We start from the raw sequence: 20,571 nt of genomic DNA on the forward strand, positions 1-20,571 counted from the left end.
TATCTATGACTATTTCTCCTTGACTCAGTTCCTCCCAAATTTAAACTCTGATATCCCTTAAAGTTCTAATTTTCTCCTCTATTATACCCATCTCTTTGGTGAAAGCCTGGTAAGCACAGAGTTTTAATTATTCTGTATATATGGATATTTACCAAGTACATTTCCCAAAACACTCTCTGTCTCCTACTATGTGGCAATCTTTCAACGGCAGCACCATAACAAGTAAAAACAAAATCCATTCCCTTTCTCATGACTAGAACTACTTTCTAACCTTATTGTCATTGTGAAAACTAAACTCAAACTCAAAACTAATTACCCTAGATTTTCGTGATTTTTTTTTTCCTTTGGTAATCAACCCCTCCAAACAAATAACTTTCTTACAATTATTTTCTATGTTGTATCTTAATATTATCCATTGCTTACATATATACTTCAAAGTAGTTATCTTATTAATTCTATACCTAGGTGGTTCTAGTTATCATCACAGGTTTTTCTTATCTCTAATTTTTACCTATTTGAAATCATCTTACAGTTCACTCAAATAATCTTCATCAAACATAATTTCATGCAAGTCACCACTCCTGAACCTTGTTTTTACTGTCATATAAAAGAAAAACAAACGTCCTTTTATTGATTACCTCCACCCCAATTCTTGTCAAAACATTCTCTTCAAGAGATCCTACTCAGTGACAAGCGATTGATTTGCCTTCATTTTCTTCCCCCTAAACTCTTAGTTAGTTTTATAATTGCAATGAAGAATGAGACATTTTTACTTGATTTTATGTCATTTTGCATGTGTATATTTTGTCTCTCATAGGGCTGGCACTAGTGAAAATTCTTTCTGTGAAGATTTTTCTAAGGAATCAAATACATGTACGTACACATAGATTCTACTCTAGAATTTTGCATTTTTGTATGAAATTGTGTTCTTTAATAGTTCAATGTATTATTGGACTATTAATGGAAAGTGAGAAAAAAGGTAATTTAATCTTAATGCGATACCAATTATTGAAAAAATCAGGCTCCTACTGCAAGCTTAGGTAAAAGGCAAGAGGGGACTTTAAATACTGAAAAAGGTATCTAAGACATCCAAGGAGGAGACACATAGTACATTTTTGTGTCATGGGAAATAATTATGGAGAGTCAAGTATTGAGATAGACTATGTTTTTCATGGGTTCACAGTTTCCTGGACTTTTTCCTTTTCTTTTCTTGTTTGCTCCATTCTACTTGAAGAACAGCTTCCTTTGCTGTCCAGTACAAATGGACCAACAATCCCATCCCAGCCTCAACTTTATTTGATTTTTCAGTTTAAGTTCCCATCATATGCATAGAATGTATATCTCAAAAATTTTAATGAAAAGGTAATCTGATTTACCTAGCCCAGCACATGAATTCATTTCTGTTAATCCAGTCATTGTGGCTAGAGAGAAGTATAATTTAGTAACAGCAGTGACTGCTTGTGCCCATGCTCTTCAAGGGATTTTGCAGGGACAGGGTGGAAAGCAATTTTAAAGAGAGAAATATAGACTAGGGAAATCTGTATATGTCTATTTGAAGATATCTCTAGACTAATATAAAACTCACCATTACAAATAGAAATACGCTCATTTAAAAAATAATTTTCTCAATATCATGTACAAATTGACACATTAAAATTTTTAAAAAGTTTCTTCATATACATCAGACACACACACAAACATGTGTACAGTATCACTTCACTTATTAAACTTTTTTGAGGAGATCAAGATGCTATGAATAAGTACGAATTAAAAGCTACAGATAATAGAAATTTCTCTTAAATCTGAAGTCTTCTCCCTTTAAAATATTTAATGAAGCTTTCAAAACTGTATTCCTTATAAAGAGATCCTTGAATATGTGTTAAATACTTTCTTAATTACTCATAGGCATCATTTATAAAAAGGAATTACTCCATTTTGGTATAATATAGTAATGCTTCCAAAAGTAACTACTGGTTGATCTCGTTATTTTGCTTTTAGGGTTCTTCTGTTTCCTATCTTAACAATTAGCTGTATCTTCATACCGTTTTGTCATTTCGAATTTGCTCTTTAAATTTTGCATACTTTTCTAGGTGAAGAACTAAAGGTCATTATACCTCTCCAAAAATAATAATAATAATAATAATAATAATAATAATAATAATAATGATATACATAGGCTTTATAACAATTACTAGCTGCTCAGTGATTTTTTTCTTTTTACCAGAAAACAATCCTACTCATGATTAATTTTTAATCTTTATATTCTCACCACAAGTCTATATTATTTAATCATGAAAATGAAATAAAATATATATTTGGGCTTTTGTAAATCAACTTATTAAATGTCTTACAACATGAAAACAAGTGCTGGATGACCTTATAATAAAATAGATTTATAAAGGGCCCAAGGCTTTTGTCCAAAACTTCTGACAAATAGATATGGCATACCCTTGTTCTCTGTAACCTACTTGCCCATTCAACATGTCAACAATTTGGTTGAGAAATGGTCTAGCAGAAACAAATAAAACAAACAAAAAATCATGAACTTGGGAATCAGTTAGACCTACCTACTTGCCTAAACTCTGTTAATAAAGTTGTGAGAGACCTCAATGAAATTACTTAGTACTCTTGAGCTTGTTTTTTCAGTCATAAGATTGGGATTCATCCTTAGAATGAATAAGGATAAAATAAACTAATATGGGATAAAATGCTTAGTGATGGGCACATAATATGTTGGACGTGAAAATGAATTTATATGTGATAAAATAAAACATCTCAGAATAATGGACCATATATGATAGTAACATACATTAGGAATAAATGGAGGGCTTTGAAATTTGAACCAAAACAGCCCATCCTCACAAGTGCAGTATAGAACAGATAAGCTTTTGCAAGAGAGAAAACTGCCAAGGGGTTTTACTTAATAGTAATTGCAATACAAATCAATACTAGTTTGTGCCTGCCAAGAAAGCTACTATAACGTTTGTCTGTGTTGAGGAGAAAGGGGAGAAGCAGTATGTTTCTACACCGCCATAACCTCTGAACACCATACCCAAAGGGTATGAAAGTAAACTGGAGAGTTTTCAAATGGGACCAGAATACTGATCAAACTCAAAATCACACCAAACACAGACCAGTCAAAAGAACAGAAGATGTATAGTCAATGCACAAAAGACTCATAGGGAACAACAACAACAAAACTAAAAAATAAAAAATAAATAAAACAAAAACTCAGAGATTTGCTTTCAGATGTTTGAATGATTCTCAGGTGAAAGAGAAATTAAATATGCATATTATTTAACAAAATTTAACAAATACGAACTCGGATTAATGCAACAAAGCATGAATAGTTTTTGCTTCAAAATAGCAAAGAGCTTTCTTAAAAGCTATAAAACAAAATGGAAGGGGGTTATTTGGACATTAGGCCTTCCCCCTAAATAGCAATGCGGAAGGATGGACTTGTTGAAACTAGGGTCAGATCCAAGTATTGAACGGGTAGAACCTTCTAATCTTAAAATTTTTGAATTGATGTTATTGCTTAGTACCACAAGATCTAAAAAATTGGATAAAATATTAGCTAAACAAAGTCTATGAAGCATAGAATTTTAAAAAATCAAAATAATTCTTATATCTGTCTTCCCAGATTGAAATAAAAGTAGTTTTAGAAATCTGTTCTGACTGCTAACAAACATTATTAAGCTTATGTATGTAAAAAATTTTGTTCTTAAAAGTAGATACAAAAGGAGGTTGCAAACTTATCACCAAGATTCTGGGTCTAATATGAAAATATTTTTGGACAGTTTCTACTGAAACCTTTAAGATTGAATTCATCAACCAGTATTTTTACTTCATAGTCCAAGTACACCCTCATTTTTTTTCTGCTTATACATCATTTTCCAATAATCTTTGACTCCTCATTCTTCTACCTTCTAGCTATGAGAACCTAACAATTTACCCTGAATCTCAGTTTCCTCATATGTAAAATTTGGAAACCCTCATATGTCTCACAGTCATAAAGATTAAATTAGACCATACACAAAAGTCTGGACTGAAGTGTTTACTTCATCAGTGCTAATTCTCTCCCATCGAGAATGGACTCCTCCCATAGGACTCCTTGAGTGGTGATTTTGATGTTGAATGAAACTATCCTGGGTTGTCAGCTAGATGAATGAATGGATAGCGAGCATTGTCTTCTACGATATTGCAAAGAAATAAAGGTACTTTTCAAATGGAACTGGCTTGCTTCAGACCTCTAGATGGCTGAGTGCAGACCATAAATTATTAAACATTAAATCATAATTCAGTAAAAGCATTTCTGAAGGGAATTTAGATAACATGGTCCAAGCACTAAGCTTTCCGGTGAGCTATCTTAATACAGTGCTAAAACTTGAAAATGTAGAAAGATTAATAGTTAATATGCCCATTAGACTGCCTTTCTAAAAAATTGAATAGCTAAAGTAACCTTTGGGCAGGAATTATATCAAATTCAGTTCATGCTTGGATTCTAATAAGTTCCAGTTGTACTATTTTATATTGTTGATTAAAGTGGAAGCCATTTTTCTCTGTGTATCAGTTGAAAGATGCAGAATCAGCAGAAGTAGGGAAAAAAGGAGTACATACTTGCAGATAAAATATTCTGAAAACATATCTCAAGCATCTGAGAATAAAAATTCATCAAAATAATTATGGCAGTTACAATTATGGGCATACTGACTGTTCTAGTTTACTAGCTGCCGGAATGCAATATACCAGAAACAGAATGGCTCTTTAAAAGGGGAATTTAATGAGTTGCTGGTTTACAGTTCTAAGGCCGAGAAAATATCCCAGTTAAAACAAGTCCATAGAAATGCCCAATGAAAGGCATCCATCCAGGGAAAGATACCTTGGTTCAAGAAGGCCAATGAAGTTCAGGATATCTCTCTCAAGTGAGATGGCACATGGCAGACACAGTCAGGGCTTCTCTCTCAGCTTGAAAGGCACATGGCGAACATGGCATCATCTGCCAGAGTCTTCTCCTGGCTTCCTGTTCCCCAGGAGGCATTTTCCTTCTTCATCTCTAAAGGTCACTGGCTGGTGGACTCTGCTTCTCGTGGCTATGTCATTCCGCACTGCTCTCTCTGAATCTCCCTCCTTCTCCAAAATGTTTCCTCTTTTATAGGACTTCAGAAACTAATCAAGACCCACCAGAACGGGTGAAGACATGTCGTCACATAATCCAGTTTAACAACCACTCTTGATTAAATCACATCTCCAGGGAGATGATCCAATTGCAGATTCAAACATACAGTATTGAAGAGGGATTATTCTGCCTTTACAAAATGAGAGTTTGATTGAAACATGGCTTTTCTAGGGAACATACATCCTTTCAAACACTGACTGTGCTGGTTTGAAATGATGTATGTACCCTAGAAAAGCCATGTTTTAATCCTAATCCCATTTTGTAAAGGTACCCATTTTTTCTAATCCCTATTCAGTATTGTATGTTTGAAACTGTAATTAGATCATCTCCCCGGAGATGTGATTTGATCAAGAGTGGTTGCTAAACTGGATTAGCTGGAGGCATGTCTCCACCCATTTGAATCGGTCTCCTGAAGTCCTATAAGAGGAAACATTTTGGAGAATGAGAGAGATTTGGAGAGAGCAGAGCAGAACAACACAGCCATGAGAAGCAGAGTCCACCAGCTGGTGACCTTTGGAAATGATAAAGGAAAATGCCTCCCAGGGAACTTCATGAAACAGGAAGCCAGGAGAGGAAGCTAGCAGATGATGCCATGTTTGCCATGTGCCCTTCCAGATGAGAGAGAAACTCTGACTGTGTTCGCCAAGTGCCCTTGCACTTGAAAGAGAAACCTTGAACTTTACTGGCCTTCTTGAACCAAGGTATCTTTACCTGGATGCCTTTGATTTGACATTTCTATAGACTTGTTTTAATTGGGACATTTTTTTCAGTCTTAGAACTGTAAACTAGCAACTTATTAAATTCCTCTTTTTAAAAGCCATTCTGTTTCTGGTATATTGCATTCTGGCAGCTAGCAGACTAGAACACTGATTGACTACCATATGGGAGGTATCAGACTGGATAGATGTTTCTAGTTGTATTTTCTCACATCATCTTTGTGATCACCATTTTACAGATGAAGCAACAGAGATTTGTGAATCTGATGACTTATGCATCATTATAAATTTAGTTAGTGGTAGAGATAGATGCTAATCCAGGCATGTCTACCTAAATTTAGGTCTCCTTTAAGGTACATCACAGAAGTATGCACACATTGTAAATTTTTTTTTAGGCAATGTAAATAATTGATGTCTTAGTGTGTCTACTTTAGGAATATCCTAACACCAATGAACCTAGTATGATCTCTTTGCTGCCAACTTGTCTCACTGAGTTGCTGACAGATTGATGTCAGGTGGGATTTCTTACAAATGTTCTTTACATTAGTATTGCCAAAGTGAAATATTTTCCATTTTATAAAATTGAATGTGAGCATGAATCATAGTTCTTAATTAAGAGGGAAGTGGGTGCTGCCTAGTAGGCTAATCCTCCATCTAGATTGAGGGAATTCCCTACCATATCAGTCATGTAGGGGACCTCCTGCTACTGAACCAGAAGGACCAGACAATGACTTTTCCATGCTCCCATAGATCTAAGAAACGTACATATGGCCTTGGCCCAGTTAATCACGTGTACCAGCTCAAGATTTTGACTTTGGCTCTAACAACATGTAGAAGGGTTATAGAAAATGTATGTTTTTGTGATGGAGGCAGAAAATTCGGCAACAACTTCCAGGTATTTTGTGGTGCCATAGCAACAATGGATTAGTGGGACTGTCCAGTGTTGCAATTTTGATAGTTTGAGTTGAGTATCATAGGTGCTCATGAGATTGGTCCGTGTATTAGTTAGGGTTCTCTAGAGAAACAGAACCAACAGGGAACACTTGCAAATATAAAATTTATGAAAGTGTCTCACGTGACCGTAGGAACGCAGAGTCCAAAATCCACAGGGCAGGCTGCGAAGCCGATGACTCCAATGGATGGCCTGGACGAACTCCACAGGAGAGGCTCACCAGCCAAAGCAGGAATGCAACCTGTCTCCTCTGAGTCCTCCTTAAAAGGCTTCCCATGATTGCATTTAGCATCACTAATTGCAGAAGACACTCCCCTTTGGCTGATTACAAATGGAATCAGCTGTGGATGTAGTTGATGTGATCATGACCTAATCCTATGAAATGTCCTCATTGCAACAGACAGGCCAGCGCTTGCCCAATCAGATGAACAGGTACCACAACTTGGCCAAGTTGACACCTGTCCCTAACCATGACAGTCCGGCTCTATGATGTTGTTGCAATCTTGGCTGCTACTTCTTCTCATTTTCTTTGGTAGATAAGGGGAAAAAGAGGAGGGCTAAGTAACAGCCACTCATATTTTCAGTAGATATGGTTCCTATGTTTAAAATCAAGAACCTTAATGGAAATCAAGAACTTTGACGGTTACAGCAGCATCTGATAGCACCTAACAATAAAACTTAAGATAACTGAGTGTTGGCTCTAATCTATTGCATGGTTTATTTTTCTCCCATACTGATTTTGTTACTATCATTGGGCATAATTTAAAACATTACTATAATAGAGATGTAGATAAAAGTTGAGTAGTTTGTTTCAAATCAGTGTGAAAAATAGATTCAGTAACTGAGACTTGGAGATTTTTTTTTCAGTATTTTCATACTCAGGGTGGGAATTCTCTGACAATCACTGTCAATCAATTTTAGAACTGCACTAGCTCCATTGTTCTCTCTTCCATCTACAGAGATTTAAAGAGAGAATGAGAAAAAGCTCAAATGGATTTGAATGTACTTTTCTTTCACTGTCATTTTGAAGTTTGGACATTCTTTGACTTTTAGTTATGCTTACAATGTGGGTTTTATGGGTTTTACTTGTTTTTCTTTTTGTACTGTATTGTTTGTGAAGCATCTGTGGGAGACTCAGAATTGGGCAATTCTTATTATTCTGTGGCTCCACATACTTATTATATCAAAACAAATTCTAGACACCTCAATGATTTAAATGCAAAATAAGTAAAAAAATAAAAAAATGAAATATTAAAAAGCATAATTAATTTATTTACAATGTTTGAAAATGGAAGACCTAGTTTAATGAAACAAAGTACTGGCTAGAATGTGAGGAAATAGGCAGTCCAGTAAATATTTTCAGGTACTGAATATTGGCACAATTTATAATAAGCAATCTTGGCACTGGCTCTCTAATTAAAATGCATACATTTAAAGAACAATTTTAGCAATAGGAACTGTATTAGTCAGGATTCTTTAGAGAAACAGAATAAACTGGAAATATTCATAAATATGAAATTTATAAAAGTGTCTCACATAACCGTGGGAACGTAGAGCCCAAAATTTGTAGGGCAGGCTGTGAAGCTGACAATTCCAGTGGAGGGTCTGGATGAACTCCACAGGAGAGGCTCACTGGCTGAAGCAGAAAGAGAGCCTTTCTCTTCTGAATCCTCCTTAAAAAGCTTCCAGTGATTAAATGTCCTCATTAAAGAAAACATTCGCCTTGGCTGATTACAAATGGAATCAGCTGTGGATGTAGCTGGTGTGATTATGATTTAATTCTATGAAATATCCTCATAGCAAAAGACAGGCCAGCACTTGCCCAACCAGACAAACAGGTACCACCACCTGGCCAAGTTGACACATGAATCTCACCATGACAGTTCACCCCTTGTCAACTTGGCAGCTATATTCATCACCTGAATCATACCTAAAAGTAAATAATAAGATATGTCATAGTCAAAGTCTTGAAAGGAGCTAAAGAAAAATAACAAATTATGTATTGGGAAATAATGGCAAGTGTGATCTCTTTATCCTCATTAGAAAAATGGAAATGAGAAGACAATGTAACAATAACTTAAAAGTTTTGAAAGAATAAAATTGTAAAACTAAAATTCACATGCAACAAAAATACCCTTTCTCTGTATGCTGAAATGAAGATATTTTCAGATAAACAGAACTAAATAAATTTGTTGCCAGACATGCACTAAATGGAATACTTAAAGGAGTTCTTCCTCTTATACGTATTGCCTCTCACTTGCTATGTGTGAACACTGTGACAGCATGCTGTGAGTTGCAGCCCAATCTGTCCAATAAAAAAAATCAAACATGCTATGAACATTTTGGATGTCCATAAGCCTCCTTTCTCCCGTATTACTTTCTTGTACTGAATTAAGCTTGAAGGTTTAAGATCACAGGTTGATGAATCCTGGAGAAAAAAAGGTAGATTCATACTTCTCTCCAAAATCTACCATTCCAGTCAGGTATAGAAAAAAAGCTTTAGTTTGGTTTGATTTTTAAATTAATGTTGTAACATCCATATGACATGAATTTGTCAATGTATCCACTTTAAGTGTACAGTTCAGAGGAATAGAAGGAAATTCTAATTTTTTTAATTATAAGTACAATCCAGAACACAGCACAATTATTCCTTAATGACCCAAAGTTCCAAAGGTAGAACTATTGCTGTGTGAGAGGACAAACTCAAAGGCAGCTAGCTGGATGGATCTTACCATCTCATAGGTAATAGTAACAGATTACTGTGGTAAAAATAAGTCTTGTCTCCAAAACTGGCTCTTGCTTCAGACCATTTGTTGGATAACTAATCTATATTCTTGGATTCTTCTTCTATTTACATGTGTTTAAACTTATGAAGTTGTCACTTTCTTTATTCCAACTCTATTTCTTTCCCCTAAGATTATTTCACTCTTTCTTGACTTAACATGATTTTGATCCATGGATCTTGCCCTTAGATTCTTTCTATAAGAGCATTCTCTCACCATTTAGCCAATATTGGTAAAGGCTCCTCAAAATATCTGCCTAAACCAGGACTTACCTACCCTGGAGTCTTAGATCTGGGCTTTACCTGGCTCCAGATTTCTTGATTAACCAGCTATATTCTTCCTTACTTCCCTTACCCTAACCCCTTCTCAGGCCCCCTCAGAACTCATTATCACATTTTTGGAATATGTTATCTTGCAGAAAGAAATTTTAAACAACTAAGTCTCTCCAAAATATAATCATGTGCACTTATTTTTGTTTATAAGTCTGTATTTTGAAATTTTTCTATCAGAAGCATTAAAGTGAAGCCCAATTATTCTTCACAAGGTTGTCCTTGCAGTTTGATATGTCACATAGGGCATTTAGTTCAACCATGGTATTTGCTTTTTTTTTGGCATGGGCAGGCTCTGAGAATCAAACCTGAGTCTCCAGATTGGCAGGCGATAATTCTTGCCACTGAGCCGCCGATGTACTGCCCTGGTATTTGCTTTTGACTCATTTATTTTGTAATAACTTATGGAACATATACTTGATACTTATTAACTGCCAAGTACTGTTGCATTTACTAGGGCTAGAAATATAGCTAAAATAGAGTCTCTGAATTTAAGGACAAGGGAGACAGAATTGTAAACAAGTAAAGACCATGTCTTAGCTTGACTATCTCTGAAAATGTTTAAAGTTTCAAGAGAAAAAGAAACAAAATTTAAAATTACCCCAAACATCAATGGACTTAGATTTCACGGATTGTCAAACTTTCCAAAATTCTGAGAGAAATTAATGTCTCTGTCCTTCAGAGAGGGAGAACTGCAAGACAAGGTTCAGAATGACAAAGAACATATACAATAGGATTATTGTACATTAAAAGTAAAGTTAACTAAGTCTCCATATCTGTACCCAATTGTAAGTTTATTGATTGCAATGACCACAAGGAGATCTTAGTGGCAGTTGAAATACCAGGAAGAAATGCAGATCACTGGCAATAAGATAGCCAAGAGGGCCTTCTCTCTCACTAAGGGATGATACCATGACTAAGATAAAACAATGGAAGGGGAGGTTTGTCAGGAACACAAAAAATGACGTTGGTTCTGCCTTAAATGTTCCTACTTGACCCCTCCAAAACAATAAAGGTCTTTGTGTCACTACTAGCGACCCTGGGAAAATGGTCTAACTCAACACTCTGAACCATCCACTGTCCCCTATTTTGCCAGTGCTGTGCAAAATCAGCCTCTAGGATTTCTGAATTGCTCCTTGTTAAACCATAAAAATGAGCAAGTTGTAAAGGAGCCAGGATCATCCTAGAATTGTATTTCTGGTGAACCATGCCTTTCAGATGCTTGACCAAAAAATCCAGGCCAGTGGCCCCATTAGAGCCCAAGAAGTGAAAGAAAAGAACCCTTTGCCCCTTTTCAAAAGAATACAAAAGAGGTTCTGTCACACAACCAGAGTCCATAACTTGCCCTCAATCTTGAGGTCCTTAATACAACTGGCATCCCTGAGATGTAAGACCTGATCTAAATTCCTATTTCTTAAAATTCTATTACTGGAACTCTCCCTGGAGCTCTAGAGACCTCTCAGAACCAACTGGTCTCATAGAATTTCTTCTTAATCTACAGTCAGGCGGTTGTATTTTCCTTTGCCTTCACTGTTACCCTTCTCAGCAGTGGAACCAAGCTCATAAACCCATTCCAGACACTAAATCTGTGACCAGCCAGGGGCATTCCAGTCCAGTATTCACTTAAGGCCAATCATAAGTCCCTACCACCAAGTCTAGCTCTGGATTAGCTTGTAATAGGTACAAAAGCCTTGAACCATGGGAGGCCGACCAGATGTGACAGTATCAAATCTGTAGCTCAGGAATCTCAACTCCTCTAAGAGGACAAAGATGGTGATGGGGTTGGTGGTCTCTGAGCACATCCTGGTGCCAAGAGCCATTGGGAAAGAAACCCCTCTTAGATTCTTAGAGCTGTACCAGTTCCTGACTGCATATTCAGAAATCCCTGAGGTAATCCAGAAAACCTAAAAGCCCAACCCAGACAAACTAATGCAGCATATCTTGGACAGGGGGCCCTTGAGATGAACCTGAGGCAGTCTGCCAGGCAGAAAGATTCCTTCGGCTCACAGCCAAACTTCACCAAACCACCGTTACAAAGCATCATCATGTTTTCTTTCATTATTTTTTCTTATCTGACATTCTAACTATGAGAGATGAAGAAATTGGAGTTACTAAGGCAAGCACTTGTTTAAAAAATATTTCTTCTAAAAGAGGATTTCCCAATGATCCACATTCTTTCTTCTCTTTGGGCACCTGCTTTCTGTCAGCTATCAGATTTTTCTCATTCTCTATGCTGTCTGGCAATGATCTTATCAGACACTGCCACTTAGGCCACAGCTGTGATAATGTCAAACAGCTCTGAAGTTTGAAATCAAAGAAATGTGGTGCAGCCACCTTACTCTGTTGTTCCACTCACACTCCCTTCAAGATAACAGCTCTATCCTTTTCCTTACACTCTTTTCTGTTGTTTCCAACCTGCCCAATCTCTGCACGAACAGAACTCCTGTGCTGTTGGGGACAGTCTGCATTTATGCCTACTGCATATGACTAATTATCATTGGCATCCTCTCATTTTCAAAGGCATCCTGCTGGATGATGTTATACATTCACTCAGTCAGTCAGCCTCCAGGGAAGAGGCTGTGTTGATAGCTTTCCTCATTAGCAACTGCAGCTGCATTTTCTTAGAGATAATGAAGTACCAGGAAGGAAGGGGACGCCAGAAGTCACTGTTTTCTGTTCTCTTTCACCCCCTCCTAGTTACTTGCCTGGCCTCAGTTTGATCCCCAGAGCAGAGTTTGCCAGTAATGCAGTCAGGCTGAGGAGGGAAGCACATTCTTCACAAGCCAAAGTTGATGTACTGGGCCACCACAGCCTCCCTCGTCCTACTTTTTTCCACCTAAGGGAATTGAAACTATAGCATCTAAATAATGAATCTCGATTCTTTCTGGGAAGCTAAAGTCGATCGTAGGGATGAGAAAACAGATGTTAGATTAGCTTTGCCAAAGAGAATTGTGAAATGTTCTACTTTTACCAGATATATAACTATTTATTCTCTTAATGTATTCCCCAAAAGATTCAGATTAGTTTACACATGAGTGTAGGCCATAGAGAAAGATAAAATAAATTAAGAAAAATGAAGGAAAAAACTCATAGGACAATAGAGCCACAGTGTAAGGAAATTATTTCAAGTGCCAATTTATCTGACATGGAATAGGAATTGAAGGGTAAACAGCTACGCACTTAGCGGTTTTCAAACCATTGGTTTGAGAATTTTATCATGCCTGTTACACCAATGATATTCAGGTTACTGTGGAAAAAAGCAATAAACATGATGACAAGGCTGATCAAAAAGTTAACTGGGACTTGAAGGTACTGCATGCCTGAGTGAAGGAGACAGAGTGAATGTGATCAGAACTGCAGTCTGTATTGTTGAACCTGTAGGACCCGCACCTGCTTTAGTAAAGTGAACAATCTAGATGGACATTTATGTTGGTTGGGAGTACTTGACTGCACTTACTAGACACATTATGGCTTATATATTATATTTCCCATATTATGCGATGACTCACAGCTAAATTCTCAGATGCAGAGGCTTTTCCCTTGAAGCTCTCCGACTAAAACCCTTTTTGTCCCAGGGGCTAGGGCTCAAATAATATTAGACACACTGTGTTTTCCTATGGGAGCACAGAAAAAATTGTATCATCGTCTTCTAGGAAGCAGAAGACTATGAGGAAAGATGATTGAAACTAATGATACTCTGAAGGATATGGATAAGTGTACCACAATCAATAATTTCAATAACGAAGCTCTAGAGACCAACTTGAGACTCCGTTCAATGGATGTGACCTTTACCAGACTGGCATATGGTGTCACTGAGCACTCTCAGACATTTTGGGTGAGAGTGTAAATTATTGTAGTGCTTCTGTAGGTCAGCTTAGCAATCAATTCTAAAATAAAGCTGCATGTACCCTTATGGCCTTGCAATTGAACTGCCCTATAAATATTCTGGCTGAAATTTGAGAGGTCATATGTGCAATGATGTTAATCACAATATACTTTTACTTATAAAGGCTAGAAAGAAAGAATCCACATGTCCATTGTAAGGATGCCATATGAATTCTAGTATATTCTTAGTATGGAATACTATTCAGTAAAACAAAGAGGAATGAGACAGATCTGTCAGTATGCATATGGAAAGAGTCCTCAAATAAACTGTTAACTGAAAACAAAATCATTTTGAGAACAGCTTGCTTTGTTTACCTTTGAATAAAACGATTTATAAAGGTTTTATACACTAGTGCATGTACAATGTTTCTTCTTGTGGAGGGAAGAAACCTATTATATGTATGGAGAAGGACTTAAAAGGTGCCATGGGATTCAGTTGCCATCCTGTTAATGTTTCTATAGTACTTGAAAGTATCTCACCATCACCACGTATATGTATTACAAAAGTCCAGAAATAGAAAGAATTGCACACTGAAGAGTTGGGAATAAAGGATGGCTTGAGTGGAATGACAACAACCCACATGGAATTTCCTGATTGTGTAATTAGATGCTCTCTAACTTCCACTTGACTCTAATCTACTTGGTGTTTAATTTTTGGATTTTTCTTCCATTGGGTTAGTTACTTCAAGTTTGGCTTTGATTAATTGAAACCTGCTCTTTTTACTCGTCCCTAACATTTAGTTCCTCTAGCTTGCCTTAACTGACTTTTGCTTGTTGATCCCTGTCCTGAATTCTCCCTGCAGCTGTGTTCTCAAGATCAACTCACTTTGGCTTCAGTTTCTGTTCCTCAATATATCCACTAACTCTGAACTGAACTCCCTCACTCTGACATTTTCAGCCAGCACTGTCCTGGGATATGCGATATTTCATGGATAGACTGTAAGTTAAGTAACATTCTTAAAAACATAAGAATGCATTCTATTTTGTTGTGATCATATTAAGCATTTTAATTCAGACATTCCTCTGGATTCAAAGACTAGAGAAATTGTGACAGAAACAAGTGAGAACCTAAGAAAATTCAGAGATAGTCCATATCTTTCCCCAAATAAATTTTTCCTTTGAGATTGAATTCCCTACAAACTTTAGTGAACATGGATTCTAATGACAGTTCAATAGAAAAAAATCAGGAGCTGAGATATTTGCTTGTGTGTCTCTCCAGGGAAGCAGAGTGAAGGTCAGGTACATTCTTTGTGACCTAGTCAACTTATACTCAAAGAGTGAAAGCGTAGACAAAATAATATATGACAAAGTCTTAACATTGGATCCCAAATTCACCTCCAAGGGTGAGCCCAACGGAAGCGCCATGTAAGTTCAAATGCCTGGAAGGCAGCACAGAGCAGTAAATGTCTGTAGGAGATGGTATCTCACTAGGGTGAGCCATTACTTACTGGTGAGGCAATGGAGGCAGAAATTGGCTACAGAAACATGAAGGAAAGTTGCATCTGTTTACATATGCCCACTTGAACTTCTCTAGGACAACATCATGGTTCACTACCAGAGTTCCTTGTTTCCCTGAACATGATGAAAACGTACATTTTGTCCAGCCCAACACAACAAGCTTGTTGGAGAAAAGCCAGAATCTTGCCCGAACAAACTGTTCTTTTGACCCTAGTCTTTCAGATCCTGGACTAGAAGAATGTGGTCAGAGGCTATTTAAGAGCTCAAGAGGGTAGAATGTCTCATTGACAGAGCCCAGAGGAATACAAAGGAGAGCCTGTATTGCATGCAACTTTTGTGCTCACCAGTAACCCAGAGACCTTAAGGTCTGTGATTTAGGTGTCACTGGCTAACAGAATGCAAGAAAAAACCCCACACATTTTAAAATCCAGAACTGGTACATTTACTGGAACCCTGAAGGCTTCTTAGGATCGGCCAACTTATCCTATTCCTTCTGTACGAGGCTGTTTGCTGTTCTATTACGACACCCCCTCCCTTATCAACTCTACAAGGATGTTTTCAAATCTGAAACCAAACATATAAATGCCTTTTCAACCCCTTCTTAAACTGAGAAGCAATGAATAGAACCTTAGGATGAGCATGAGTTAGTTTTGTCTCACTCTCCCAAAGTAGGGTTCAGGACCAAGGGGAGAGACTAGATACGGGCAAGAGCTTAAGTTACAGTCTATGATCAGGTGCTTAGACCTTAGCGCCTCTGAAGGAACACAGAAGGTGACAAACTGGTGAATTCTGAGCCTTACTCTGACATGCAGGCAGAAGGGGGAGGAATATTCCACCCAACACAATATTTTCAACCCCGCCTCTAGCTAAATATCAGCATCAGATGATATTCTTGTCTACAACCAAAATCCCTATACTAATTTCAGATTCTTAAAATCAGAATTTCAGTGTGGGACCCCACTTAAGCTTTTTCATCAAGCTCTTGTTTGATGCTGAAGGTGGGTCAGTCTGGCAGCTAACTCTCACCACAATCAGAGCTGTCCACACAGCAGCTTATTTCTGGCCAGTACCAGATCAAGTTAGTCATATTAGAAATACTAAATATAAAACAGAGATAGGTGTTCTCCCATGAGATGGAGTACAGCCAGATTGAGCCTGGTTTTCATTGACTGAACAAACATATGGAATTCATGAGCCTAGATGGGACACAGACAAGCTGAAAAACCTCCCTAGAAACCCTCATATGAAAACATTCCCTCAAAGATTTCTTCCTTCAGCATTGCAGAGGTGAGGCCTGGCTTACTTGGCATTGGTTAGCTCATATTGATTAAAAAATGACCAATTCAGGAAAAAAGGAGATCAGTTTGTAAAGTAAATCTGACAACAGTGGGTGACTCTGGACCTTGCTGATAACTAGTCGGGGTGAGGATAGGTAGGCTACAGATGTCCTTTTCAGAAACTGACCAATACGGATATGTTTGTGGAAATGATGGCACCAAACTCCCAGGAATCAAGAATGTCCTTCTATGCTAAAACCTCTACCATAAGTCTTAAGTGTGTGTGCCTGTCTCTGAGGATCCCAGTTGTCTGAACTAATTTCTGCAAGACAGATCCTCTGCCAATATGATGTGGGACAGGCAGAGCATTAGGATACTGCTGCATCCTTTCCCAGTGTGCCTTAGACCTCTATTCGTCCTACCTGGGCAAAGATCAGCGAGAGTTTATTTCAATTTCCCTCCCTAAGCCTGTACCATATGAGGCTGTGGAAACCGAATGATGAGTTCCTAAGTACTTGGTTCTACCTCCAGATCTCCCAAGGAGACTGATATCCAGTAGCAGGTCCGAGAGCCTGATTCTACCATCTGGACTCTTGACCTCTTTTCCTAAGCCGAGGTCCAACTTCATGTTTTTCTACTATTGCTCTAAAACATACATATGGGCAAGAAAGGGCACTGTACCTTTCCCTAAGTGCCGGTTTTAATGATTCCCAGCATTCAAGAGTAGATTATGTGTTACTACCTTATAATTTCTCCCATTTTAATTAATGGGGCAAATAAATTCATCGATATCCAATATTCACAATGGTTTAATTATGAGAGAGTTGGATCACACACGAAACAAAAACTAATGCTGAAAAGGAAAGAGAGTAAGACATATTCTGAGAATATTTCAAATTTTAAAAAACACGAGTGTTAATCAAAACGCAAAGTTTTGCAAGTGTAGGGGCTTGCAAGTTAAAATTTGCTTTAGATTTTAAGTGGCAAATGATCATCAGCTGGATTTGAATTTCACTTTATCTACTACATTCCAGTTAGGCCTAAGTCGTCTTTTTATTCTTGCATTGAACTCGATTTAGAATGAGAGATAGAAGAGTGCAGTGGGGAAAAACAAAATAATTCCTTATATAAGTAAGGGCTACATGTGATATTAGCTTTAGAAAACTCTTCATGTAATATCTACAATCAGTTCTTAACTGGACTTTTTGATGTGTCATTTACAAATAAATAACAAAAAATGTGTAATCACGTTCAATAACTCATTTTATTTCACAAGGATAGAAATCATGTTTTATAATTGTAAACCCCAAGGTTTTTCTCATTGAGCCTCCAGCTTAATCAAACTAGCCAGGTAACCTCATCAAATTACTTCTTCTAGGCCTTATCTTTCTCCTTTTAAAAGCAGCAGCTGGATTACAAAATGTTTAAATAGGTCTAATAATAACAGGATGGGGTTCCATAATCTGTTTATTCAGGGCCCCAGCTTCCTTTTAGTTTGTCTTAAATTACGTCTGGAGCAATTATTGGCGGCGGTGGGGCGCTGGGCAGGAGTGTGGACAGCCATATATACAAGCATCACCCCAAAACCTTCCTATTTCAAGAGATGTTTTTGGCTGAAATCCAAAGGTGACTCCATCATCTTCATTAATTTAGGGGGTCCATTATTTTATTAGCGCATATGTATTCATCATTTGTCCTGCTTTGGCCAATATCTGAACTACTGAAGATAACCGATAACCAGAGTTACAAAGAAAACATCATTATTTCTAAAACAAAACCTCCAGAAGGTAGGTGTTTTACAAAGCTATACAATACAGAAGCCTGTTGGTGCCAACAGAACAAAATGCCAAGATGTTTAAATTGGGATCACCATTCCCCATCAGGTCTGTGCTGCTTCTTTCTACTGACAATTCTTACATGAAAAGCACCAATGTCGAAATCACTAAATTACTTAGAGATTACTTAGGGGTCCTCGGAAATAGTACAACTTATCCTTGCATAAGCTTTTTTTCTTTCCCTACTATCATCATGTAATATCAAAGTCATCACCACTTCGGATTTCTAGACATTTTACACGCACAGCGTCTCGTTTCAGAAGCTTCCACGGTGCTGTGAAAACCCAACCACGTGCACAGCGCAGGGCAAATACCACAGACCACACCTGCACTTTAAGTAGGAAAAGGTGCTTCTTTTGCTCTCCTTAATTCACGTCCAGAATTTTAATCTCCTCCTCCTGTCGGTGGCCGTAAGGGTGGTGTATGGCGGTGGAGCAGGTGGGAAGGGGGTGGAAAAGGCTGGCAGCTGTGGTGACAAACACCATCCTGGGGCTGGACCCGACAGCGAGAAAAACGCACTTACTTGCTACCATGTGACAGGTCTCCACCGGCACCTGCAGGACCCGATCCCGAGGGACAGGGCCCTTTGGAGCCCTTTCCCCCTCCCGAGCTTCCCCTTCTTCACGGATTTCTCTGGTCTTCTGAGCTCCGGTTGCTTAGGAAATGTTGCTAGGCTGGCGTCTGACCTCCCCGGCTGATGCCACCTAGGCCGCGATGGCTCCGCGGTCAACAACCCCACTGAATCCTCAGCTAGACGCGGAGGAGCTGCGGCGGCTACCCAGCCACTGACCCAGAGACCCCTCCTTCCAAGATGTCCAGTGGAGCCCCGCCCGCAGCTTGGAAGCTGTTTTCGTCTTCCTGCCACACTTCCCTCTCGTCTGGCAGCCGAGTCACTCTTCCCCGCCTTCATCTTGAGGCCGGCGCGCGGCTCCGGCACCAGACCCGGCGGGGGCGGGGGCGGTTCTGACACAGCCCAGCCGCAGCCGCTGCAGCACCCAGGGCTGCTGCACCCAGGGCTGCTGCAGCCGCCGCAGAGCCTCTCCCTCCGGCCGCCCGGGAGGGGCGGGGGCTGCTAGAGGAGGGGGATCAGCGAGGGGGGCAGAGAGGGGAGAGGACCTAGAAGGGATGAAGGAAGGCAGGGGAGAGAAGAAAAGCAGGTAGGGAGGAAGAGCGAGTTTACCGGGAAGGGAGAGGGAAAAGAAGAGGGAGCTTTAAAGAGGAAGGAGGCAAACTCCGGTTCTTTACCTCTTTTCCTTTCTTCAGCGGTTTTCTCTCTCCCTGGCCTGGCTGTCCTAGGAGAGCCTCCCAGGTGCGGTTGTTAGTCAGCTGCATCTAAATCCGCACGCCGTTGTAGGCAGAACTGTGCAGTTTTGTCTGCTGTTGTGTGTGTCTGTAGGTTTGTAGGTGTCAAGGTAAGATGTGGCAGGAATGACTATACTCTGCAGACTGCAGATTCTTTCCCAGCTCTGGTGATTTGAAACACTGGGGAAAAAATATGCATATTTTCAAAAACTATTGCTGCACTGTATTTGGGGATGGGAACTGCTGCTGGACCTTGTTTCTCAAAGGGAGTATCGAAAATTTTGCTGCCCCAAAGAACATTCATTTTATAACCCTACCTTGTTCTGAAATGATGACATTTTCTTTGAAAATTCATACCTCCTACCAAGAAAAGATAAGGAAAACGAGGATAAGAGAAAAGAAATCATGTATTTTGTATGACGTACACCTTAGATTTTCCAAAGTATGGAACAGAAAATGTAGGCAGATTCAAGAGAAAAAACATGTCAGGAAAAATGCATTTCATCCGTGATTCACAGTAATGGCTATTACCATGTTTTCTTGTTTAAAATATGTTTGCTAAGAAACATTTCAACTATATACAAAAATACAAAGTATCACAAACTTTTATGTACCCACCCTCAACTCCTAACAACACTTGGCCAATCTTGTCTCATCTATATCTAGACCGCTTACCTTGGATTAATTTAAACATAGTCCAGACATCACACCATTTCATCTAAAAATACATCATCAGCCTGTGCCCTGAAAGATAAAGACTTTTAAAAAATATAAAGCCAATTTCACCATCATACCTAAAAATTAATACTAATTATTTTATAGCATCATATATCCATTTTACTTATTTTTAATAGA

The 20,571-nt window shown here is 38.5% G+C and overlaps 1 protein-coding gene across 1 annotated transcript in view; it reads right to left on the reverse strand.

Moving 5' to 3' along the window:
• SCN7A (sodium voltage-gated channel alpha subunit 7) overlaps nt 1-19,356 on the reverse strand; it is a 98,577-nt gene extending 79,221 nt beyond the window's left edge. Inside the window, exon 1 of the mRNA XM_077154058.1 lies at nt 18,938-19,356. Within this exon, the coding sequence (XP_077010173.1) occupies nt 18,938-18,947 (10 nt within the window). The 5' untranslated portion in view covers nt 18,948-19,356. The remainder of the gene's footprint in view (nt 1-18,937) is intronic.
• Nucleotides 19,357-20,571: the final 1,215 nt, after the last annotated feature.

Source organism: Tamandua tetradactyla, chromosome 3 (genome assembly GCF_023851605.1).
Source record: "Tamandua tetradactyla isolate mTamTet1 chromosome 3, mTamTet1.pri, whole genome shotgun sequence".
NCBI classification, from domain to species: Eukaryota; Metazoa; Chordata; class Mammalia; order Pilosa; family Myrmecophagidae; genus Tamandua; species Tamandua tetradactyla.